The sequence below is a fragment of the Siniperca chuatsi genome, linkage group LG16 (genome assembly GCF_020085105.1).
Source record: "Siniperca chuatsi isolate FFG_IHB_CAS linkage group LG16, ASM2008510v1, whole genome shotgun sequence".
NCBI classification, from domain to species: Eukaryota; Metazoa; Chordata; class Actinopteri; order Centrarchiformes; family Sinipercidae; genus Siniperca; species Siniperca chuatsi.
The window spans coordinates 17333535-17359775 of NC_058057.1; the positions used below are offsets into that span (position 1 = coordinate 17333535).

Sequence of the window (26241 nt, forward strand, 5' to 3'; positions counted from 1 at the left end):
AGATGTCTTCTGGCCGCAACGCATTCTGTTCCACTGATGTTCTTGTTGTCGGAAGAGTTGGTATCTTTGCTTCTTCTACAATGGATATCCCTTTATATGATTGTTAAATATACAACTCAAGATTGAAGCACTGATGCTTTAATTTTGAGGGGCCAACACTATAAATTTTAATTTTATATAATAATATATATGAGCTCCAACACTGTATGTACCCTTCCCCCACCACCAATATGCGGAGGGAATGACAGAAGAAATGGAGGGAGATAGAGGAAGAGGAGGAGAAGGTAGAAGGCGAAGTCCAAACACATCACGGTGAACTGAAGGCTTCCTCCAGAAAGTTGGCTGTGCAGGGAAAGTGACAACAACAGCTGAGGCCAGGGCTTCCCCTGCATTAGCCCAGCCCCCTCTGTGTCTAGTACTACACACACGTGCCTATATATTCATAGTGAACACAAAGCCTTCACTATAACAGGGCTCCTCCACATTCAAATCCTGCAGCAGAGCATGGAAATAAGTAATGTGCACTAGAGAATGTCTCCCTGACGGGTGCTGCTTGCAGTGTGTATTAGTCCAGTTTTACATGAGTGCATGTTATGTATGTATACTGGTGCATGCTTGTTTCCCTCCAAATGTGCATGTGTGTATTTGGCATTCTGTCCTTGCTATAGAGCCATTTTGAGACCCTCCAGGTGTTGAGGTCAGTGTCTCTGGGTATCGGTTACTCTCCTCAGCAGCACAGAGGGACTAAGTGATTGATGGACAGATGGTTGGGATGAAGGTCGCCGTGGGAACAGAGGGATGAGCTACAAGTTGAAAGGAATCACACATGCATGCACTCATAATGCCTACAAACACACCACCTCACACGGTGAAGACGAAGGAAGGGCTGAGGGTAAAACAGAGAGAAAGGCTCTGGGTAGAGCTCTGCCCAATGTGCCTTGGGGCTTTTGAGCGATTTCATGCCCCTATAAGCAATGAAACGCACAGACCCAGACACACACACACACACTCTCTCACTGCTGGGCATTCTCCCTTTCCAGCTACCCGCATCAGATGAAAAAAAGCATGGCACATGGTGACAGAGCGGGACAGAAGAACAAAGATAAGCAAAGAGAGATCTGCTACAAAATGCATTCACTAATGGTTGCAGCAGAGCACTCTAACTATTCATACAGCATTTTCCTTTCAATGTTATTGTGCATATTCAGTTTTCCTGGGGCAATGTGAAACATCTTCAGTAATTATTTCTGAGAAACTATTTTATACCTTTTTAACCTTTGCAAAGAAAAGTGTGCACTTAAAACTCTGTGCACCATTTGCAATGGCAAAATCACACTTTCATATCCAGGAAGCTGTTGGTCACTCTGGGGGTTCATTTGAGTGAAGTCAAGTTAATTCGTGCAGCCTAAAATCACATACTGTATGTCTTAAGGGGCAAATATAGTGAAAAAACAGACATGGAAAGCAGAAGTGCATGTGGTTCTGTTTATACTACATTGGGAGTCTTCAGATACCGTCAAGTTCACACACGCTTGTGGGCGAGTATGGCCATCCTAAATTTATAAATACATTTTAGAAAATGTATGTGAGTGGACTCTCGCGGGCACATGGATGCAGAGAATATAATTTTGTTTTTGCCTTGCTCAAGGATAAGTCTAAAGTAGCTGTTGAGTTTTTCAGTTTTTCTCATATATGCCCTGCTGGTCCAAGGATTTGACCTGGCAACCTTGGTCGCATATCCTTAGTGTATCATCTGTGTTTTAGAGCTGGACATCAAATGCAATACTCTCATGTTGCATTTCAACAGAGCAGAATATGTGGGAGAAGATGGAAGAGGTTCATTGCTTTCAACTCACTAGCTGCCTGAAGTCAAACTGAGACTGTAGGTTTGTGGGTGAGAGGTCCTAGAGAAACCTTTCTCTCTGGGTTACTGGGCCAGCAGTAAAGTTCTGACCTTTCCCTTCATCAGCTTAAGGTAGATATGCCCCTGCCCATGACCCCGGAGTCAGATTTCACTAACTCCACTGTCTCAACCTCAGCCTTAAAAGACCTGAATTCATTTGCAAGATTCTCCTGTCAGCTCTTCAGCTCTCAAGTCTTTTCCCAATGAAACAAACTTGTCCAAAAATTATTTATTTGCACTGTCAGCAAACACATTGAGGCATGACCCGTATCTGCTGCTGCTGTGCTCTGCATGCATATCTGCTGACCCTTACCAACCCCCCACCCTGACCCACTCTCGCTTATAAAACCCAGGTGTGCAAACACAAAGGTTTACCTAGGCCTCATAAATGATAACAGATAAGACGAGAGGAAGGGAGAAAGGAAAAGTTAGGAGGCCGAGCTCCTCAGATCCACAGTGACCACCTAATCTGGGTTGTGTTTTAGCCTAGTTTTTTCATCCCATGTTAAGAGGCATAAATACTGGAAGTTCTTGCACAAATACAAGGAAATTTATCGCCTCATCCTCTCCTCTCATAAGTCGAAGATATTATTATGGTGACAGGAACCTAATCAGTTAAAAGAGGTGACTGCAATCTGGTATCTACTTTGTAATCAGAAGGTCACAGGTTGGAATACTGATATGAGGCATTTACGAATCTGAGGGAGGGAGGGACTCAAAGCATTCTTAAGCACAGTGTTGCTTTGAGCTAAATGCTAATGCTGGAATTATGACCTGATGATGGTGCTAGATGAAACGTTAATGGATCACCAAAGCTATTACGTTTCATCATATGGAGAACATGAATGTGTGTGTCTTAGCAATCTATCCAATAGTTGTTGAGACATTTCACTCAAAATCACAAATGTGAACCTCATGGTGGCGCTGTGGTATCAGGGTATAACCAAAATCATTAGGATTCATCATCTGGGAACCATGAATGTCTGTACAAAAAACTGTACCAATTTATCAAGTAGATGTTGAGATATTTTATAGGATAAGTGTATGGCATGACCGAACCAAAAGATGAGAGATGGTGAGAGGATGCAATAGATCTCAGATGCAGTTTTCAGCTCCGCAGAGCAGATGCATTCCAGCTTCTAAAGAGCGACTTGAGAAAGAAAAATTGTCTAATTGAAATTCTATCCCTTGCGTGTTTTCTCTTTACCCTTGCAGTTAGCCTCTTGTGCAAGCAGGCAAAGAAAACACTAAAACCTCTAACGTTTTCACATTTGATACATGCGGAAAACATAAATTACAAGGGATTTTTCTTTTTTTTATCTGTGTAAAACCTTTCAATGTGTTCAGATGCACACATGAACAGAAATGAACACATAAACCCACACACACTCTTTGAACTTTAGCTGCTGCAATCAGCCTCGTCTCCCTGTTTCAGTGCTCAGTGGCTAAAACAGGCTCAACAATGGCTTGCCTTCATCCAACATTAACCCGCCTCCACACACACATGCACGCACGCACACACGCACGCACACATGCACTCACTCACTCACTCACTCACTCACTCACTCACTCACTCACTCACTCACACACACAACATCTCTGAAGTCCATGGCCATAGCTGTGACTTCATGAAGAGTGGGATTAATGCTAAGAGGCTGGTGTGTGTGGGGGACCTTGAGGCCGGCTAACACAATGGACTGTGAACCGCCAGCTACATGCAACATCTGAGTAGGCCTTGAAAGGCTAACACACACACACACACACACACGCACACACACAGACAAGAGACTGTATTTTGTGCAGAGAAATCGCCACAGGGACATTATGGGAACTATTATCAGATGCCCAGAAAGAACCGAAAACATCATTCCCTTGTTTTAATGATGCATGGAGGATGTGGAACATTGGAGCCCAGCATGTGTACAGCAACACATCTCGAGCTGTGTAATTCATACCAGAAACTGACACGCTTTGCATGTGTGACTCTGACCTATAGGATTTCACAGAGACAAGAGAATCCAGTGTGACCAGACAGAAAGCCTGTGGATTGAACAGGTGGCTAGCAGGCTGGCTGCTTGATGGCACTCTCAATCTTTGCATTTCAAATCTGGGAGTGACATCTCTGAGGTTGGAGCGCTTCCACCGGTAACTCCGAGCCAACAGAGAATGTAAAACTGCACAACAGCGATTACCCGATTAACAAATTCGTTGATCTAAAGAAAATTGATCGATAACTAATGGGAACTTGACAATTGATTAATTGTTTTGAGTGATTTTTTTTTTTTAAAGCAAAATGCCAAATATTTGTTGGTTCCAGTTTCTCAAATGTGATGATTTGCTGCTTTTATAATTGTAAACTGAATATCTTTGGGTTTTGGACTGTTGGTCAGACAAAACAAGACATTTGAAGACATCATCTTGGACTCTGGGAAACTGAGATGTACATCTTTTCACTATTTTCTGACATTTTATTGAGAAAACTATTAAGCAATTAACTGAGAAAATACTCAACAGATCAATCAATAATGAAAATAATCTTAAATTACAGCCCTAAATTCTGTATTTATATATTTTGGTGAAATCTTTGATGTGAAGCACTCACAATTTAAACTACATTCCCTAGAGATCACCTATCAATCAAGCAGCATGTTGAGTATTGTGTCCATTTGGGACCGTCCTCAAGGCCTAGTGGTTAAGACGCTACATGTTAGTGAACCTCCCCGGTTCGATTCTGGCAGTGGACCTTTGTTACATGTTGTCTCTCACCCCATGTTCCTTGTCTTTAGCTCTACTTTTCACTATCCAATAAAAGCAAAAGTGCCAAAAAAAAAAGCTTTTATGATTTGCATTTTGATTGAATTATGATTGTGGTACATATGGCAGGAGAGGGTAACAAAATCAAATATAATTTTTGTAGTAAGGAAGCATTTCATGCTGTAAAATGAGTAAAAATTAATTGTGTAAAACAATTCTCGTAAAGTACAGTAAATCTACACAGGGATATTATCTTACTAATTTCTGCTAAAAACACACATTAAAAAAAACTTTTTGGAGATAGGGTGTATCATCAATTATCCTCAAATGCACAATATGGGAATTGGGTTATTATATTCCAGATACAAATGAATATTTCCAGAGTTTGCTAGTGTTCCCTACATGCACAATCAATTCAGTGGCTTTTTAAAGGAAAGTACCTGAACTGTTGACAAGTGTGGTTATGAAAGCAGATAATTTTGGTTTTAAGAGCGAGTAAGAGCAACACAGAAAGATGTGTAAAAGTGATTCTCCCTCCATGATATGTCAGCAGCACATCACTTTCACCCCCCCACCCCACATTCACCACCTTTCTTCTTCTCCTGTCTCCCTCCTCTGACACAGAAAGCTTTATTGTAGTCAATTAAATCTTAATCAGGAACAGTAGCTCAGCCCATCCTTTGTAGACTCAGTGATTCCAGATAGGTGGAGTGGTGTAATTGAAAGAGACAGGCTCAGAAGAAAACAAATTAAAGTTTAAAAGCCAAGAGTCACATTGGCGAGCCAAATTCAGAGATGATCACTTCAAATCAGCCACACGCAGATGACTGTTGACAGAGTTCAGATGATTACGGGGGACAGAGAGGGAGACACTAAGACTTTCACCTGCTTCCCCGTCCCCCAAAATACACAAAAACATTGCTCTTAATTTGAACTCCTGCCTACTCCAATCTATGCACTATTAATGACTTGAGAAAATATGGCTGAGCAACACACACACACACACACACACACACACACACACAGAGGGTGTGTGTATGGTATAATGTGTGTGATGGTGGGAGTCGATTACAGAAGAGGAGGCGGCTGAGAGGCAAGGGGCCCTCAGCAATGTGGTTATCGGAGAAACTGAGAAGCGAGGCCAGAATGGGAAGTATGTGCAGTGTGACTGGTTGTGTGTGTGTGTGTGTATGTATGGGTACATAAGCAAAGGGGGGGGGATGTGTTCAGTGGGTCACTCTGTTATCAGCTGTCACCCAAACTGTGTGTCGTCCCCCCACCTGCTTGACAAGTTATTAGTTGCTATGGAGACAAACAAGTAACAACCCCCTCCCTTACCCTGATCACACAAGTATGCATGCCTCTGCACACATATGAACACACACACATACAGCAGTCATTTAGGTCATTATTCTCCTAAAGACTCTCCTTTTCTGCCCAGTGAGACTTCCTGTGCTCCACTGCCCATTTCTTGTATGATATAAACAAAATATTTCCTTTACTATATATTTAATATTTACTATACTTTTATGTTTGCTGCTGACTTTTATTAAATCAAATAATGATTAATTTCTTACACTGCATTGTAACCTTTACTCTCCTGTGTTAACTTATTTTTATTTTCTATTTAACTCTTTTAAGTGCATTTAAATGTCTTTTTTTATATTGCCCTATGTTGCTTGTGTTATATGTAAAGCACTTTGAATTGCCTCATTGAAATGTGCTATACAAATAAACTTGCCTTGCCTTGCCTTTACTGTATTCAAGCCCACTGTTCAATACATAAATGGGTTGGATAACAACAGGTGGAGGAGGAAAGAGACGAAGAGGAGGAAAATGTAGATGACACAGATGATGAGGTGACAGTTATATGTCTTCTGTCATTACCCACCAGAGAGACAAATTTGGAGTTGCACATTTACTTAAAGCAACAGTTTGATATTTTAGGAAATACGCTTATTCGCTTTCTGCTAAGGGAGCAGCTAAGGGACTGTGGGGGGTGGGTCTAAAATGTTTTACCTTAACCTTCAGCAGCTATCCGACTCAAAATAGTATTTATAAATATATTATTTTGAGTAGGGGGTGGGGATTGGCCAAGGGGAGCGTCCAAAGAAAATATTAATAACACTAGGGCATGCATTGCTTTTTTATAAAATGAAATTCAGCACCCATCCCCACACCCTAACCCATTTTGAATGATCCCTAACCTGGCTCCGTCCAAAGGTGAAAAAAATCTGTGTAAAACGAGAATTTGTCATTTTTACGGGGGTTATGTTCCGGACTGTTTCTCGGACAGGACCAGTAATTTCCTGGAGTCTCAGCCAAAAAATAGACTGGTACATAACCTCCCGTAAAATCACAATTTGTCGTTTTTACACTTCAGTTTTTGTACGGATTAAACAAATGCCAATGCCAACTGTTTCCCCCTGTTTCCAGTATTTATTCTAAGCTAAGCTAACCAGCTGCTGGCTCCAGCCACATGTGTATGGTATACATGTGAGAGTGGTATCTATCTTCTCATCTAATTCTTGGCAGGAAAGCAAAGAAGCATACTTGTTGAACTATTATTTTAAGATTTACACATTTACTGTATAAGAAAGTCTACAGCACTAGTCCCTGGAGCTCAGTGTGATGCTCAGGGCCACTTGAGCACTGTGGTAAAACAAACTACAGACATAATGCTGACCACCCTTCAGTCCCTTCACAGTTAAAGCTGCTCATAACTCATAAAATAACTTACATACAGTAATGCGGTACATCATTGTAATGCTCAGCGTATTCACCTAAATATCTCTGTAAGCATGTGAAAAGTGGCCACAGATGCTGTTTAATAAATACTGGTCCTTTTTTGGCACAAATGATGGATATATACCTCATACAAAAATACACTTCTGCAAACACTGTGTCCATAAGTGTAACAGAGTTATGTTTTTCTGCCCTTAAGCACTTTCGTTTTGCATACGTGTATTTGCAGAGATATCTTATTTAGACAGGGCAAACTGGGCTGAGGGCGATGTGTAATTGTTGGTTTCCTAGATGTTTTATTTATTTTTCCAGTGGCAGACAGACAGTATGTCTTAGAGCGACATGTCCATAGCACAATTTTCCAGTCAGGCTGGTGTTTCTGTATTGTCTCTGACATAACTAAAACATTTCTGCCTCTTATAATTTATTACTCCTGCTAGAAAAAATTGTTCTTTGCTTAACCGTTCTACAGAGAGGTCAAGGGTCAGGGTCAACTACAGAACGGCAGAACTACAGAAAGTCTGGAGCTGGGAGGAATTCAATGACTTGTTTTTATTAAAGACACTTTAGAACAGGCAGAGGTTTAACCCTGGTGCTCCAGTTAAGGACTAGTCTCTAACCACTAGACAAACAACTATAGTCTTCGGCTCTACCATACTGAGCTGGTATGTTGTGTGTTTGACATAGATGTCAAAAAGAGATCTCTACTTCCTGTATATCCCCTTTCTGTTTTGTCTTTCTAGGGAATTTACATTACATTACAATGCATTTCTTGCCTACCTACCAGTATTCCCATTCACCAGCTCTTGATGAACTTCAGCTGTGCACTTTGCTACGGTTATCTGGCTGGAACACTAGTTTCATGCACCAACAGTTGGAAAAGATCAGTGTAATCTGATGTTGTATAAACCGCTGAGCAATTGTTTTGCAGTGTGAGGGTGCTTTGATAGCAGGATCAGAAATGTTGGTGATTCAACAGGCCCTGGAAAGATACTGAAACATGATAGTTCTTCTAGCTCTACTTTTGTACAGTAATGAACAAGTTAATCTTCTGGGAAAATTCTACCTATGATTTGTTATCATGCGGGCTGTGGGAAATTACAGCATCAGAATATAACCAGTCAGTCTCACTATTACTAATAAACTGAATATTACACATTGTGGTATTTTTCCTGCAGGATTTTTTGCTTACTAACACAGGGTTTGAACTGAAGCACAGTGACTAATAAAGTAGCTAATATGCCCCCTACTGCTGCCTTAAAATACAGAAGTGAAGAAAGGGAACACGTTAGAATTTTAGTAAATACGCTTTTATGCTTTCTTGCCAAAAGCTAGATGAGAAGATTGATACCACCTTCATGTCTGTACAGTAAATATGAAGCTTCAAATTGAGACATGAGAGTAGTATCAATCTTCTCATTTAACTCTCGGCAAGAAAGCAAAGAAGCATATTCCCCAAATTTTATTTATTATTTATTTATTCCCTTAAGTTACTATATGTCCTGCAAGAACTTACACTTACTGTACATGAGGCAAAATGCCAGTTTAATTCCAGCCCCCGCCTTTAGCATGTAATCAGTGTGTGAGACACAAGTGTTGGTATTTTAGACGCTATCAAGGACTGGGCATGTGCAGGCAGCTGCTTTCTCTTTTGCTGTGTGCATGTGTCTGTTAAACACATTCAGACACAAAACACACAACATATAAATCCTGTGCCTTGTCTGCCCTTTAATATCATCATCATGTAGAGCAATTCTAAGTCATGTCTAAAATCTGCCTCAAACTCTGGGGTTTCTGCAAACAGCTCAGCCCAGCTGGCCCACATCGAGGTTTTAAGACTATTCATTTCTTTTACAATCTGCATGTTTTCACAGCAACAACAACAACAGTGTGTATGGCCATAGTGTCTCAAAAAAATGCTGCAGTGTTACCATGATGGCCACAAAAAGAAACAGAGGAATCAAAGGAGTACAGAGTGTAACAAGAGCAGAGGCCCAAGATTTATCTCCATTCATTAGAGCCCACAACAGATTTCAAGAGTTGTGCTTCAGAGGGACAGCGGTGAGTTACAGGGGGATGGCTTGTTTTTGCTCACCACAGTGTTTTACATCCAGACAAATGAGGGAGCTGGCAGGAAAATAATGAGGGATGGCATGGGAGAAAGAGAGTGGAGTGAAAGAGAGGAGTTAGAGTTATGAAAGAAAGACAGAAACTGTGAAAGAGGGTTAGCCTTTAGCCAAGAACAGGCTCTTAAAAATTAATACAGTGATCTGAATTTATCCCGAGCGCATTGAATAATTGAGAAGTGTCTTTGAGGAGTACAGATTGTGCCGAGTGTGACATGGTTGAGATGGTGAGGACGCAGAAAATGATGGAAAAAACAGTGAGAGAAAGACAAAAATGTGCTTTTCTTTCTTTCTTTCTTGCAGATACAAATACATACACAGTCACACAGGAGACTTTTAAAACAGAGCAGTCAACTAGATTACTGAATGTCTGCAAGTTCCAATGCCTGGACTAATTCTGAAATTATTATAAAATTTGACAAATTATGCATCAACTTTCACACACAAACACTTGGACAGGCAGTGAGATAGTGAAAAAGAGACAGAGGAAGATAGATGGATATAAAGACAAAGATAAGAGAGAGGAGCATTCCTGCTGACTTCGAAAGTGTGTGGACACCCCTGACCACATACTTCTACAAACTTCTGGTCTCTGGCTATGTATAACTAACTCTAACTAGAAATTTAGGGACATATAATTATTTGCTTTCTTGCCGAGTTAGATGAGGAGATTGATAGCACTCACAGGTCTGTATAGTAAATATGAACCTAACACCATCAGTTAGCTTAGCTTAGCAGAAAGACAAGGAGAAATAACTAGGCTAGCTCTGTACTAAAGTAACAAAATCTGCCTACCAAACCCTCTAACCCCCTGTAAAACCAACGCATTGTTTTTACACTTCTGTTATTGTGCAGATTAAACAAAAGAAATATGGTGTGTTAATTAGTGAGCTTTAGAGGTGCTGGCTAGCTGTTTCCCCCTGTTACCAGTCTTTGTGCTAAGCTAAAATGTTGAACAATTTCTTTAAGAGAAGTCTTAATGCTACAGCATATAATCACAACAGTGTGCTTCCAACATTGTAGTAACAGTGAGGAAGAGAGGTCCATGCAGAAATGGTTTTCTAAATTTGGTGTGTAGGAACTTGAGTGGCTTGTACAGAGGAGCCCTGATCTCAACCCCATCCAACACCTTTGGGATCAACTAAAACCCTGAATGTAAGCCAGGCGTTATCACCCAATACCATGGCCGACCTCACAAATGCTCTTGAGGCTGAATGGGAACAAATCCCTGCAGCCAGGTTCTCCAAATCTTGTGGAAAGCCTTCAAAGAAGAGTGGAGGCTGTTATAGCTGCAGATTAATGTTTAAAAGGTTTTGGAATGAGATGTTCAAAAATCACATATGGGTGTAATACTCAGGTGTCTGCATACTTTGGCCAAATAGGGTAATTTTTAGATGTAAAATCTTGATGCAGCGAAACTCCTCGGGCATCTGTAGAAAAAAAATTGTCCATTGACGGGAAATGAAACTAGAACAGAGCCTGGGGGTATTCCTCCACGAAGAGGCTGACACTCAGGGTGACACTATTCAGACTTGGAGGGGTGTCTGGAGCTGGTGGGTTCTCATAACCCATCTGCCCCTTAGCCTCACACACTCACCAACCTCTCCATTGGGAATCACAGCCAGAGGGCAGTTGTAATACACCAATTTGGAGCAAAGCTTGTTAATTTACTCCCTTAGCTCCCCCTCCCTTCTCCTCCTTCTACTGTCTTCACGCCCCCTAACCCCCTCAACTCCCCCATTTTATTGCCTTTTTGCTTCAGTTCCTTCATCTTGGCACAGTGCCAGCTCCATCTGAGAGGCCTCCGGACTGTATTCTGAGTACCTGAGTGCACACACACAAATTCACACAGACAGCCCCTGTTTTTAGTATTTCCTTCAGTGTTATAAGAATTTCCTTACTAGCCAGTCATCTCATATAAACCTCAGAAAATGCTTACAAGTTTAAATTCCAGCCACTAGCAGCCATGTCTTGCAGGGATATTCATGACTGACTCCACAAATAAAGCCCACTCTGCACTGATGGACAGCCAATGAAAGGATTAATGTTGTTTTTCTTTGGCAGCCCCTTCCCGTTTGTGAACCCCATCCTGCTCTGATAGGAGCAATAAATAATTTCAGCCCCAAAGAATCAACACTTTCAGCGTGCTAGCCCATTAAGATGATAATCACCATGCCCGGCGAGCTTATGAGGGCCTGTTTTCCCTATGCCTCCAGACAAAGTCAGATGGGGGAATGTGCAGAGAGCGCGGTGGCCTCTGTGTGTGTGAAGGTTGTGCCATGGATGAACCTCTGCCTTTTGGTCTCTTTGTAAACTAACAGATAAAATGAGAAAAGGTGTGTTTAACACTTGTGGTCATGACTCACTGGTTCGTGGTTTGAGCCGAACATGAAGCACCTGCAAATAACCATCAGTTAAACAAGGACATTAAGACAAATGTACTTGTTAAACAACAACCTCATGTTGATAACGATCACCCTCACTCATTGGAACCCTAGGGGTCTTAAAGATTAAAGTAATCTCATGAATGAATTCTATGAGTTAAACTAATTTCAGACCCCTGTATAAATTAAGACACTCAGAGGCAAATTCACAAAAGGACTGCGTCGCTTTTGCGGCCGCTAAACCTGCATAAATACGTCAAAAAGAAACCGTGTAATTCTCAAAGCACCTGCAAAGGGTGAAATGAACGGACTGTAGCCAGGACTGTACCATGAGAGAATTAAACTGTAAAACTGTAAAACAACATAAAACTGCTGTGAGAAACGGAGACGGTGGTTATGCATTGTAATAGTCCAGCAGAGAGCAGAGTAGGGGAGAAAACGTCTCTCCATGCGCCCAGAGGCATGATGCACAGTTAAAGCACCCCAAATAAGAATCACTCCATACAGAGTGAGTCATAGAAAAAATAGACACATCCCGCAGATGGAAACGAATGAAAGAGGGGGAGTTATTAATTGTATTGGAACTGGAATTGTTGCAGATACGTTTGCAAATGAGGCAGTGGATCAGGTAGCTCCTCTTCATCTGGTTCTGGGTCATTTTTGTGCTCCTAAATACGCAGACCGGCTCTAATGGCTATGTTGTGAAGGATGCAGCATACAACTGCATTCTGGTATACTGTAGGGGGACTATACAGCATTGCTCCTCCACTACGATCCAGGCATCTAAATCTGCTTTTTTGAATGCCAAAGGTGATTGAATAGGTGTGCTTCCTATTTCTAAAAACTTTTCGTTGTGCCATGGTGGTACTAGAGGGAAAGCCGGCTACATTAAAGAATTCCTGCTTTGTCCCCTCAATTTCCCATCTGTTTTGGGAAAATCTGATGTATCTCACCACTCTACGAGCAATGGCTGGTACAAAATCCCACATGGCCCTGCTGATGGATGATTGTGATAGCCCAGAGGCCCCTGCGATAGGTATCTGGAAGGAGCCAGACGCAAGAACCTGAAGTGTTGAAAGGAGTTTGACAATGCCAGGTATTACATGGCATCTTTGGGGGGCAGGCAATGTCATCCTTGATGTCATCTAGTATAGCAAGAATTGTTTGACCTGGCAAAATGTATCTGCAGATGATCTCGTTCTCAGATTAATCAAAAAGTGATATTCTCCTTCAAAATATTCGCTCACGAGCATGCCTGGCATGACGATGCCTTCTTCTGGCTACAAACCGTGCTGGCATGATCACTGGAAAGTCCGGGTGTGACGTGTCTTAAAAATGCGTTCATTTACCACCAACTCTCTGAAGACGTTAATAATTTCACTCCAACTGCATGTGGCTATTAGCGCTGGTGTTCGTGAATTTGACCTTGTTTTTCAATAAGGCTCATTTGCACAAAGGGGCCAATTTTGCACCAAATGTATGCATATTACCTAATTTAGCGCCGGCAAAAGCCGCACAATCCTTTTGTGAATTCGCCCCTCACAGTCATGAACCCTGGTGACATGCCTGAACATGACCAGGGAAATGTCTGAGCATGTCTGTCTGTGTGGGAATGTATAGCAGGTTTAAAAACACACAAGAACTCAAGCTGTCAACTTTATCTGAAGTAGAAAGAACGGCATGTACCGTGAATGTGATTAGTGTGGCTGTTAAAACCTCTAAACATTAAATGAGAATATCAGACCCGTGTGTGTGTGTGTGTGTGTGTGTGTGTCTCTGTGACATAACTAGGTATTGGCCTGTGATGGGCAGCTGCTGGGAACAGGGAGCCTGTTACAGCAGGGTTAAGTAACACTAGAGCACAAGGTTCACTGTAGCCAGGAATACTTACACACACACACACACACACACGCACGGATGTATTCACCTGCCTTTGTACTTGCACACAGATACACACAGGCACACCTAATCCTTCGATTATGCAAAGACACACAGGTGAAAGACACACATACTCAGCGTTATAGCAGTGTTTACAGGTGCTATTTTGAGATGCAGCCCATCACTCACCCGCCATATCAAAGCTTCTCTTAGCACACATTTCAGCAGCGCTGAACCAGACCTGCCCTATAGGACAGAACTCCTGCTGGAAAACTCTAACAGGCTGTGTTGGTGTGATGTGCGGCACTAAAAAAGGCTCCAACACTTAAGCTGACAAATACTTAACAGCACTCAAGAATGATTGTGATTTGATTTTGTTAAGCATGACTGCCTTATTTCAGAATCTATCACTAAAAAGACTACAATTGGGTATCATTTGAAAATGTTTGACAAAAGTGCAGGGAAAGTGTTTAGGTGAGGTCATAAGCCACCCATATTCTGACAAATATCTTTTGATCAATTTAGTAAGTAGATGACAGCCTAAATCTGATCAAAGAATAAGTCAATGTGATTATGAATCTGAGCAGACATTTGACGCCAGTTGACAGTACTGAGATCAGGGTTAAATCATGGTTGACATACTGTATGCTGAGTTCTTCATTGCGTAAGAACAAGTAAATGACCAAATACTGCGTTACTATTAAAAGCGTGTGCAGTGGCTTCTCTTGCTTAAAGACAATCTAAGGTAAATGACCTAGTGTTATGCTCGGCTGTCTTAACCTAGTTTTACCAGGGTTAATGGTTAACTGACAAAGATATTAAATAAAATGACATAAGTGGGAACCTGGGAGAGAAACCCAGAGGGATTACTAGGATTTGCTCAGCAAATCTCCTCAACAAAGGTGCCCTGACTGCATGAAACTGTAGGTGTTCAAACTGGGCTCTGTGTGGAGGTGAAACCTAAGAGTCTCTGAGAGTGAAATGGAGAGCGAGGGGGCTCTGAAAAAGTCCCCATACAGAGGTAGTCCTCTAAACACCTGGTACTGCATGGCGTCTTTGGTTTCATGGGCTTTTTACTAAAACCTAACTGCAGCTTGTGACACGCTCAGGCCTTAATGCTGAGGAACCAGCTTGTCGGTTTGGAGTTGCAGAGATCTACCATCCTAAAGAAAAGTCTCTGTAAAAGTGCGTCATCTAAACTGTACTCATTTGTGATACTGTGTGTTGCCACAACTCTGTGTTTGAAGAAGAAACAACTAGAGTCTGTAATGAAAAGAGTCCCTTGTAAGAAAAAAAAGGCATAGGCTGTGAGCTGCAGCTGAGATTTATTGACAGACCATGAGTAACACTATACCGCTGACAGCCTGGCCCTCATGCCCAAAATTCCAGGAGTAACAGCCCTGCATGGTGACGGTGAACCCGGCCTTGACTTGGTGGGGCTACACACACAGCCTCCCTCTTTGCTCTTCACTGAAGCATATCACATAGCAAAACTTGAGAAGCCCTGAGAAAATATGGCCAATAGGCTTCATGCCCCATGGGACTGGTCCTACAGTCTCTGATGGGTGTTAACCTCTGCTCTCTGACCTTCTGCACCTCCCTTCTTCCCTGTCTCTTTTCGCAGGTCCCATATGTCTTTTGGGTGATCAGATCGCTGCCTTTGAAAAAAAAAAAGATGCTTTACCCTTGACAGCTCACCCAAACTCAGGCAACCCAGTAGTTATGTAATTCCCCCATGGTAGGATCAGCAACCTTGGCAGTTGCCTACCTGACCCATGAGACTGACAGATTATTGCCAAGATTTACATAACAAATGGCAAACAGGGCAATGCTACTGTGGTTACAGTAGCATGACGGAAATTTAGCCTATAAATATAAAAGCACAAAACACGAAGTGAAAAAACCATAATGTCACTAACTAACTATCTCACAAACACAAAATGACTAAATGACTGTAAATGCACCACATGGATGTTTCATAGTGGAGGTTATGCCTTCAGGAGAGGTCTTCTCAGGATTCATACTTCTCCACATTGCCTTATTGTTAAATCGCTTTGTTTACATCCAGCTCCTTGTTCTATTAAGGGATTAGCTGCTGTTCAGTAAACTGTCTTATGTAATTGTATCATTCTCTGAGTCTTAAACAGGGTTGCGTCACTCAAATTAGGCTACTGTGTTTCCAGACAAACAGGTTACAACGTTTCTGTTTGCTCTGAGTCCAGTCATGTGGCCTCATGTGGAATATTATCCACATAACTCACCAGAAACGTCAAATAAAAAAGACAAAGGACATCTGTATCTGCATCTGATGCTATTTCAATCAAAACTCCACAACCTTCTTTGTCTATTAAATGTCTGGGAATAAGTGCAAGACATCACGTTTTGGTCAATTTATAAGAAAACTATATGTAGGTCACCAAACCCCACGCTGCTTAAAGAGATTAATGATCTTAAATGCCTCCCTGTTGTGATTTTTTTCTCATTTGCTGGACGTTATCTGACTGATCTGTAATTTCCATTAGAATGATAATGAGAGGTATAATGAGTGCCAGACTTTCCAAATAGACACTCGTAAAAACACTACTGCGCTGGCATAATTGTGTGCGTGTCTGTTCGTGTGTGTACGTCAGTGGGTTTACAAGCCACATGCTTTTTGTTTTTGTTTTGATGGAAGAAGGAGGGGGGCTGGGTGGGTGAGTGGGACGACTCTTACCTTCCATCCTGCAGAGCTGTTGCTGTCGCCTTTGTCTTTGAAGTAGGGGATGGATCTCACCATCCAGTCATAAATTTGGGACAGTGTCAGTCTCTTGTCCGGCGCGCTCTCAATGGCTTTGGTTATCAGGTCGGCGTAGGAGAGATTCCCCCATGCGTTACGACGAGACGATGCTTTCCTCGGCGTCTGCTGGGCAGCCAAGCTGCTGGGGGTCAGCGCGCCAGAGGTGGCCGTCGGGGAGTGCGTGGAGAGCGGGGAGCCTCCGCTCTCCTGGCCGGGGGAGGAGAGCGCTCCATCGGCTATGGGGCTGTTGCTGCTCTGGTCCTCTGTTGCCAAACCAGAGCCATGGACACTGGTGGCATTATCCTCCTCCTCATCCTCTTCCTCGGGTATGATATCTGTGTCATTGCTCTCCGGTTTCACCGCGTTCGAGTCCGGTCGTGGCAGCGGCCAGGTGCAAGATCTGGGCCGCTTCTGTGGCTCAAAGTCCGGGTCGATGACCACGTCCAAGTCCGGGAGTGGGTCGGGGAACGGAGCCTCAGCCATTATCTCCTGCTCCAGTCACAATCTCGCCCCCGCTGCCAGGTAATAAAGTTACAAGACAAGAAATGAAGAGCTGTCAAAGTCGCGTCCCATGAATGCGCGCTCCCGTCCTTTGTTGCTATTCCACACCAGCGAAGTCCCAACAGGGCCAAGAGCAACTGTTGAGGACATGAAGAAAGAAAAAATAAAGCCAACACATTCGCTTAAAGCCAAGTTAAAATACAGGATAAAAGATACACTACACTGGCTGCGTGTGTACATTTAACCTATTTCTGTCAATGAAGCTACAATAAACTAGCCTACTTCTGAATTAAACAAACATATTTCAATGAAGCTATGCGCCTCTCTGAGCTTCACTTCATTATAAAACACTACTTGCTCATGAATAGGAGCTCTACACAAAACCCCGTCCTGATGCAAGGGTCTGAATCCACCCACTGGAGATCAATGGCTGAGGAGAAAGTGCTCAAACCTCATCTCTCTGGGAAATAAATCCGCTCTGAACACTTTAAATGAAATACCTTGTACGGCCTGTCACTTGCGCTCCGTGGTACAAAAAAAACCCCAGAAGAGACTAAATCCCGGATTGTCCACGGCCACTTCCAGATGCCATCTTGACTCTCTCCTTTTTCACTCCTCAAGTGCGCTCTGCGATGTACAGACAGATAGGATGTACGCAGGGCAAGTCAGTGTCGATGTGGAATAAGACTGCCACCTCACTCTGAGTATTACTGTATCTCGATGTGCTCTCCACACAGCGCTGCACACACGCGCTCACACACATACATACACACGCACACACTTACGTTCACACACAGACACGCGCATGCAAGTCGATCAAGGGCCAGCCCCCTGGATCCTGTGCATGGGATCGCCTTTTAAAGAGACACTGCAGTGAGTCCAACAGGACGGAGCTGTCTGTACGCAGGTGGAGGCTGGGACACGTCCTGACATGTTGGTGACAGGCAGAGAAATAGAGGGACACAACAGAAGAAGAAAAACGGAACCATTAAAGTCGATTAATGTATTCATTTTACAAAGATTTTCACTGTCACAGGTAAAAGGGATGTTTACATGTCCAACTTTAGTTTGCAGAGTACATCTTGGTGAAACTGGCACTACAGGTGTGCTACAGGTTTCTACTTTGTTAGAATCCATTAATGTAAATTTTTTAAAAAGCTGTCTAGGGCTGCAACTAACAATTATTTTCATTATCAATTAATCTGTCAGGTATTTTCTCCATTAATAAATGTGTTTATATATATATATTTTTTTTACATTTTATGGACCAAAAAAAAGTCCATCACAGTTTTCCAGAGGCAGCAACCAGTGAACTTTGTACATTTTTGCTTAAAAAACGACTCAAAATGGTGCTGATTTTCTGTCAATCAACTAATCGATTGTTTCCCCCTCTAAAACAGATTTTAACAGTTAATTACAGTGTTGTAATAGAAATTGTGCTTTCAAAAAGATTGTCATTGTTATATGTTACTGACATCATGATGGTGCTTAACGGTAAAAACATTTGGAACATAATATCACATATTCGGATTTTAGCTTTAACATCCATATAGATTTTTTATTCATATCACTCTTGTTGCCTCATTGCTATGGCTGATTGTGCCTTTAATCAGCGAACCAGGTTGTCAATCATGTCTGTTACGGCGCTCAGGCCACGCCCCCTTTCCGGAGCCCGTTCCACCTCGCTCCGGATGACGTCATCCCGTGTATTAGCCAGAGATAAAGGAGAGCAATCCTAGATGGTTTCTCCATCCTGTAAGTGATGCTCTCGACCTCCCTCCCTCCTCCTCCATCTCCTCCACCTTGACTGGATCAAAACAGCCTCGTCCACATCTTCTTTGTTTCACCGAGGGCTGCTTGCCGTGCAAGGTGCGCGTCCATTTGCGCGTGCTCGCGGTTTCTGTGCAGGAATGCGCGTTCACAGCTGACCATAACAAGATACAGTATCACTTCAGTATTACTGCATTGATTTATGGTGGGTCTGTGGTAATGAAATGTTAATTTTAGTTTTGATTTGACATCACAATAATATATTATTATTTTAGGATATCCTATCATGTATTATTTGTTTTGGGCATGGGTAAGTACATTTCCTGCATTGTAGTCTATTAACTGCTAAAATCATAACTCTAAATAAACAGCATATTACCCATGTGTCTGTGTTTTATGGGAGGATCTTCATCACAGTATTCACAATCAGCAAGCTGACAGACATGCTCTCTAAAGAGGTTGGACAGTATTGTTTGACTGTGCTCATTGACACATATTTCACCGGGCAGATTTGTACAACACGCACACGCTCAGTTACAGCAGCAGTCTGGAGTCTGTACTGTACGGGATTACCAGAGATAGTCGGTCTACACGTACACACATTGTGTGATGGTTTTTGTTCCCTTCACATCAAAGAGAATACCTGATGCAGCAGTTTGGCTCCTGCAGAGAACTATAGCTCACTGGATAAAATGAGAGAGGTTAGATGTCTGTAAGATTTTGTTTGTGTATTTGCTATAGGTCATCAGTCACTAAAGCATGGCATTTGTTTTGTTTCCTTTTTAACCCATTATTACAAAATCGGCAAAGGTTGAAACCAAGATTTCAACCCATTTTCTTCAAGAGCTCCAGCATTTGTTTATTGAGTGAATCCTAAGACTTGACCACTGAGCACACCTTTATTTTTCTGAAGCTTATAAACTGTTTGGATGTTCTTATGTTTCTTTGAATAAACCACAACACTGACTTTTGTTTGCTTTTTCATCTGGGTACAGATATGCACCTGCACATTTAAAATAATAGGCCAATGTATATTTCAACTTTCCTAATAAGGAGCAAACATGTGTTGCTCTATGTCATGTAGAACAGAATAAGTGTCAGACATGTCCCCTTCAACACCCTGCTGCAGTATTTCTGGCATTTAGCCATTTTATTCTGCACCAAAATAAACCAGCTTCACCCTGGATGCCCCTTTGAGGGCCGTAATAGTGTTGCATAAGGGCACATTCATGCACACAAGCAAGAAAACACACACACAACCCCAAACCACTTGTATTATTACCCTTTTTCTTTACATGGGACACATTTAACCTCATCCAGGTTGGAGCCACGTAACATAATCCTGTGAAAACCTGATTGAACAACTGTATTAAAACAATATCTGAGCTCCGTTAGAGTATTTAACATACTGGTATTGTCAACTGTGCTGACACAAAAGGTGAACTGTTTTCCATCTTCCCTCTGACAGCATGGGGTATAAAGACTGTGGTCCAGAGAGGATGGAGACTACGACCACCCCTCCAAACCAGCGTGAATCATCCAATTAAGACAATCACAAAGCACAACGGCCATCTCTGTTTGTGTCTGATGTTTCCCCCAAACAGCATAATGCTCTGATTGGATTAGGGGCCTCAGCATAGGGCGTGATTGATTTTTCTTTAATTGAGAGTTATGGTGGGATAGACTTGGGGCCTTGCTACCAACTCAAGCACTTTTTAATGACACACGTCATATGCATGCTTCCGTGCACACAACCACACACCTGCACACACACAAACACACACAGACTGGCCACTGAGCCACTTACATCTAATGAGATTATACATTTACTCTGGCGTTTCTGTACTTGTGCCACAATACTGGCAGCTTGGATGCTTGGTATAAACACACTATCTTATGTAATGCTCTTGGTTTGGATACTGTAGGTGCTGCTCACTGTTCTGACTGTAGGTGTCATGACGGGCATGTCCAGGCTGGAGTGGTGCACCAGGATGACCTCATCCTTACATGGACGCAATAACAAACCTTGTGGTGATTTGTTGCCCTCTGCTGCCACCTACAGGCATGCAGGAAGAAGGTCCAAAACACCACAGACAATAGAAATATCTATCTGCCCTTTGATTGTAACTAAAATATAGATGAAAACCAAGAAAGGCGTTTATAGTTTTTCTACCAAAAATGACATTATCCATCATCCTTTAAAATATATTACAGCTTTAATGATGTTAGTTTTTCATATCAATTTGGAGCCACAATCATAAAAACACACTACTACAGAAATCAATATACCTCATCAAACTGTGCAACATAAAATATTTTTGCATGGCTCCATTGTTTATTTATTTGTTTTTTGTCCCATCTCATAGAAAATTGGCAAAATGTGACAAAAAAAGTGAACATTTCTCATGATTTTTTCACATTTTGTTACCTTTTGCACATAAAGTTAACTGATTCTTTTAGCATCTGAAGGGCCTTTTCTACTTTGTGCCTTTCTTTTGTGCATTTAAAAAAAAAAATCTGATTTGACTGCTGATCTTAGCTACACACCCGCATGACACTACTTCTTGAATAATCTGGCTTCAAGACCCTCTTCACAATTCTTTGTCTTGACAATTTTATTATATTGAAATCTTTTACTGCAGTTTGCAGTTGTGTATGCCACTGCCTGTAAGAATGCAAGACAAATTTCCCCTCCTGATAGTAACAAAGTGTTAGAAATAGCAACTGTAGTGACACCATCTTGGTAAAGTCCAAGTCAAAATCAAGACCAGTTCTACTTCATTAAGAATCCAGACCTGGAATACATCAATGCCATTCTAACAGCCACTGAGCTTAACATAAAGATGCCTCAACATTAAACTAGTGAATTATAGTCTTGTTCATTAAATACACGGATTAACATCATGCATAACAGTTTAAATTTATACCAGGTTTTATACAGTTGAGGTTTCATTCTAAATGCACAGAGACTGATATTGTTTCATAAAAACAGGAGCAGCTTGAAAATATTTTTCCCTTTTCACATTCATCCACTAGAGGGCGATAGCCAACTACTTTGAAGAACACTTGCCCCCTTCCTCTCTGTGAAGTGAGCGCCTGTTTGCCTTGTGGTTCACACAGGTTTCCATATTCTTTAAAATAAATATTCCACAAGGGGGAGAGAGCACACCTCACAGAGGAGGACCAATAAGTAAAACGGTATAACACACATGCATAAGATGAGGGAAAATCAGATCCAAAAAATAAACAGGTATCTAGTTTTACATAGTTATATTATATTTACTGTGCATATTAGGTCTTTCTAGGATATATTGGAATAAACTGCTGCTTATTCTTAAACACAATTTGCTTTGGTTGCAAATAGATCTTTTCTATTTCTGCTGAATAGGAACTTCTCTTGTGCAGTGTCAGTAGTTAGTGAGGTACTATGTTGTCTGGAGGTATATGCTTATAAGGCAGTCAGCTGTTGATGTTAGGTGTTAGGTGTTTCTTGCTGTGACTGCGGTCTCCCTCCATCCAGTATGACTCCGTCTGCATCTCCATCAGTCTGGAGACGGTCCTCTGGAAGGCAAAGATCTTCTCCTCAGCTGTAAACAGAGTCAGGTGCTCTGCTGCCTCCTGAAGAAAGACGCCAACAGCAGGGTTAGCGGCTGATACACTCAAATCCAATTTAAATTTAAACAAATTTGGGTTGGAGAAGAAAGGTTAGAGAAACAGGATTAAGACCAGGAGGTTGCCTGTTCAATTCCTGGACCTGTAGGATCAGTGTGAACGTGGCATTCCTGCAAAAGAGGGTCTTTTTGCTCTCACTGAAAATGTAAAATATGACATATTGACATGTGGTACAACAAATTAAACATAGATTAGAAATTTCAGTTGGATTTATACTCTAATTAGTAAGATTAATGTTAACATTGTGAATATTTAATAACTGTTTACATCATACGCTGCTGCACACTCGTGTCAATGTTAGTGTAATTCTGTAAAGCCCTTTTAATAAGTTTGTAACCACAAATTAATAAACAACCCATTGATCTGTTGTTATCCTAATTCAAGTGCAGCCTACTATGAGGTGAACTGAAGTGTCACTTAAAGAGAAAATCAGTGGTGATTTTTGTTTTAAACAAATTTTAGGATTTTGGGAACACGCAGCATCCATTCATCGCTGATAGGAGATGATGGTTTTCCTGCCGCTTTAACTCGTCATATTCTGTTGTAGCAGATGTGATTTTACCCCGCTGAGGTCCAGGTCATCCAGCAGTTGTCGGTCTCTCTCATCTTCCCCTCCAGTGTGGACAAACAACCGGTCTATAGGAGCTGCCGCCAGCAGCACCACTCTCACCTGGGACAGGGACGGGAAGGAAAGAGGGATCAGACACGGGAATGTCCAGTTTATTTATGGAGGTTACTTCCTATATCATTAATGTTTAAGCATCTGTTAGTAGTATATGTAGTATAGTTTGCCGTGTTTTATTGCATGCTGACAAGATTTAAGAGCATATTGACTTTTTTTACAGAATCAAATTTCCTCTTTAACACAATAAAGAACTGATTGATAAAATTACAGTTCATAGGAAGTGAGCTAATATGAGGTTGGCACGCAACTTTGGCAACGCTGGCACGACTATTGAATGCAGTGCAATGTAGTACTATAGTAATATTACTTTTTGCAGCAGTAGCAGTGATTTACGATTTCAATTTCAGTGGTAATATTTCAGCCACCAATCGTCATTTATGTCAGTAATCTTGAATTTGGACTCATTTGAAAAATTAACCATCATCCTCTCAGTGCTGTGTGCGTTATGCATCCACATTGAATAATACAGGACAGGAAGTTACTGCTTTCTTAAGCTTCAAACTTTTAAGCATGTTGCACTTGTGATATGATGCATTTCTTTTTGTCTATTTTTCAGAAGCAAGCCCAACTCTAGTTTGTCAAAACAGATACCTTGTTGTCGTAGAAGTTGTCTATGAGGGTGGTGAAGCGCTTGGCCTGGTCCTTCAGGGTCAGTGTCAGCATGGGGACACGGCGAATGAATACTGTGTCAAAGAGCCGAGCCATTTCCAGGTAGTCACTGGCACCCAGAGGCTGGAAAACAACTGAGCAGGTTACATACGGAATCAAAGTCAGACTTGAGCTTCTAATCTACAGCAGCCCATCACAGAGCAGAGAGTAAATAGTTTCAGTGTAGCACATGTGCACAACTGCCTCGTAAACACACACAGACACATGCACTGTGAATGTTGCAGTCTGTATGTTTGGCTCAGGCTGATGTCATTTTAGTCCCTGTCCTTGGTTCTCTGCCATTCAGGATGATTGCTCTCAAAATTAATGTGGATGTGCGAACATATGTCAGATGGAAGAAGAAGCCTTGAAGCTCAGATGCATGCAAAAGCTTACCGCTGTCCATCAAGCTTCAGACTTTACACACAGCGCAGATTACTGTACCACAATGCTTTATTTGAAGCACAATGGGCTCAACTATTCACAAAATTGTCAATAGACTTGCTTTTTGACATTGAGCAGAAAATAGGAATGAGATGGAGGGAAGGTGATTCAGTTTGAGAGCAAAGGCTTGGGACAATACGCACAGAGAAGAGGGAAGAACAGAACGCAGAGGCAATAAAGAGGCAAGAGAAGTGCTTTGAATTTGAGCAGTTTTGATTAGTGGTGAGTGGATTTTGTGTGTGAGAGTGTACTGTGTGTGTGTGTGTGTGTGTGTGTGTGTGTGTGTGAAAAAGAGATTGGAAGTGTTCCAGTGTTCAGGTGGTCTAAATAACATACTGTGTAACTTGGATATCTGTGGTTTTAGTCTGGCCAGAAGTCATTGTCAAATAAAGGCAAAATGTCCCCCAAAAAATTGCCTTAAAAAGGGAAAAACTCTGTGCTCCATTCTTGTGTTGTAACAATATAAATTTGGAAGAAACAGCAAAAAATATCATTGTTATGTGTTGTTGTTGTTGTTGTTTTACAATTACAGAAGGCTGGCAATGGAGCAAATTGAGATTTGTAGAGAAAACTGTTTCAAGACCAAACCAAGATAAAACACTCACTCTGCCACACAGCTCATCAAAAGTACAGTCGGCGATGGAGCCACAGGTCTTTTCCAGAGTCACGTCTCTGCCCAGCACTGTGAGCAACCGAGGGCCTGTAACTATGGAAACACACACCCAACAATATAACTGATCCTCACAACATACAGTTTTTATCATCACATTTACAGTTGAATCATTACATTAAAAACAAATCTGTGAAGGAATGAAAGTTAAAGTTAATCTAAGACCATAGAAGTCAAATCCTCCTTCTTTCAACCCTGTTATTAACTTACAAAGCAGGGAGCAAGATGTGAAGAATATAAAAAATGCCTATAGTGACATACATAATCAACAGTTTCAAAATTTTGATTTCTATACATTGTGTCTACAAATGTAATTAAAATACAGTGTTTTTAGATATTGACCAAAACAATGAAGTATATATATAAAACTTTGTCCTTCACCCTCCGTGGGTGGTCTCATCCTTCGAGCTCGGGTCCTCTACCAGAGGCCTGGGAGCTTGAGGGTTCTGCGCAGTATCTTCGCTGTTCCCAGTACTGCACTCTTCTGGACCGAGATGTCTGGTGTTCTTCCAGGGATCTGCTGTAGCCACTCCTCCAGTTTGGGGGTCACTGCCCCGAGTGCCCCGATGACCACGGGCACCACTGTTGCCTTCACCTTCCAGGCCTTCTCCAGCTCTTCTCTGAGCCCTTGGTACTTCTCTAATTTCTCATGTTCCTTTTTCCTGATGTTGCCATCGCTTGGTATCGCCACGTCAACCACAACGGCTTTCCTCTGCTGTTTGTCCACCACCACGATGTCAGGCTGGTTCGCCATCACCATTCTGTCAGTCTGGATCTGGAAGTCCCACAGGATCTTGGCTCGGTCATTCTCTACCACCTTTGGAGGTGTTTCCCACTTTGACCTCGGGGTTTCCAGTCCATACTCAGTGCAGATGTTCCTGTACACTATGCCAGCTACTTGGTTATGGCGCTCCATGTATGCTTTTCCTGCCAGCATCTTACACCCTGCAGTTATGTGCTGGATTGTCTCAGGGGCCTCTTTGCACAGCCTACACCTTGGGTCTTGTCTGGTGTGGTAGATCTGGGCCTCTATTGCTCTGGTGCTCAGGGCCTGCTCCTGTGCAGCCATGATGAGTGCCTCTGTGCTGTCCTTCAATCCAGCCCGCTCTAGTCATTGGTAGGACTTCTTGATATCAGCCACTTCAGTTATGTTCGGTGGTACATCCCATGTAGGGGTTTGTCCTCCCATGATGGTCCCTCCTCCAGCACGTCTTCCTCTGTTCCCCATTGCCTGAGACATTCCCTGAGCACGTCATCTGTTGGGGCCACATCTTGGATGTACTTG

The 26241-nt window shown here is 42.0% G+C and overlaps 2 protein-coding genes across 2 annotated transcripts in view; both read right to left on the reverse strand.

The window, feature by feature from the left end:
* Nucleotides 1–17913, reverse strand: part of foxo3b (forkhead box O3b) — a 49034-nt gene extending 31121 nt beyond the window's left edge. Inside the window, exons 1-2 of the mRNA XM_044168483.1 lie at nt 17568–17913; nt 16504–17204 (exon numbers count right to left, since the gene is read on the reverse strand). Coding sequence (XP_044024418.1) covers nt 16504–17049 — 546 coding nt within the window. The 5' untranslated portion in view covers nt 17050–17204; nt 17568–17913. The remainder of the gene's footprint in view (nt 1–16503; nt 17205–17567) is intronic.
* A 3118-nt stretch (nt 17914–21031) lies between these two features.
* Nucleotides 21032–26241, reverse strand: part of afg1lb (AFG1 like ATPase b) — a 30938-nt gene continuing 25728 nt past the window's right edge. The window contains exons 10-13 of the mRNA XM_044168643.1: nt 24892–24992; nt 23786–23926; nt 23072–23179; nt 21032–22455 (exon numbers count right to left, since the gene is read on the reverse strand). Of these exons, the coding sequence (XP_044024578.1) occupies nt 22297–22455; nt 23072–23179; nt 23786–23926; nt 24892–24992 (509 nt within the window). The 3' untranslated portion in view covers nt 21032–22296. The remainder of the gene's footprint in view (nt 22456–23071; nt 23180–23785; nt 23927–24891; nt 24993–26241) is intronic.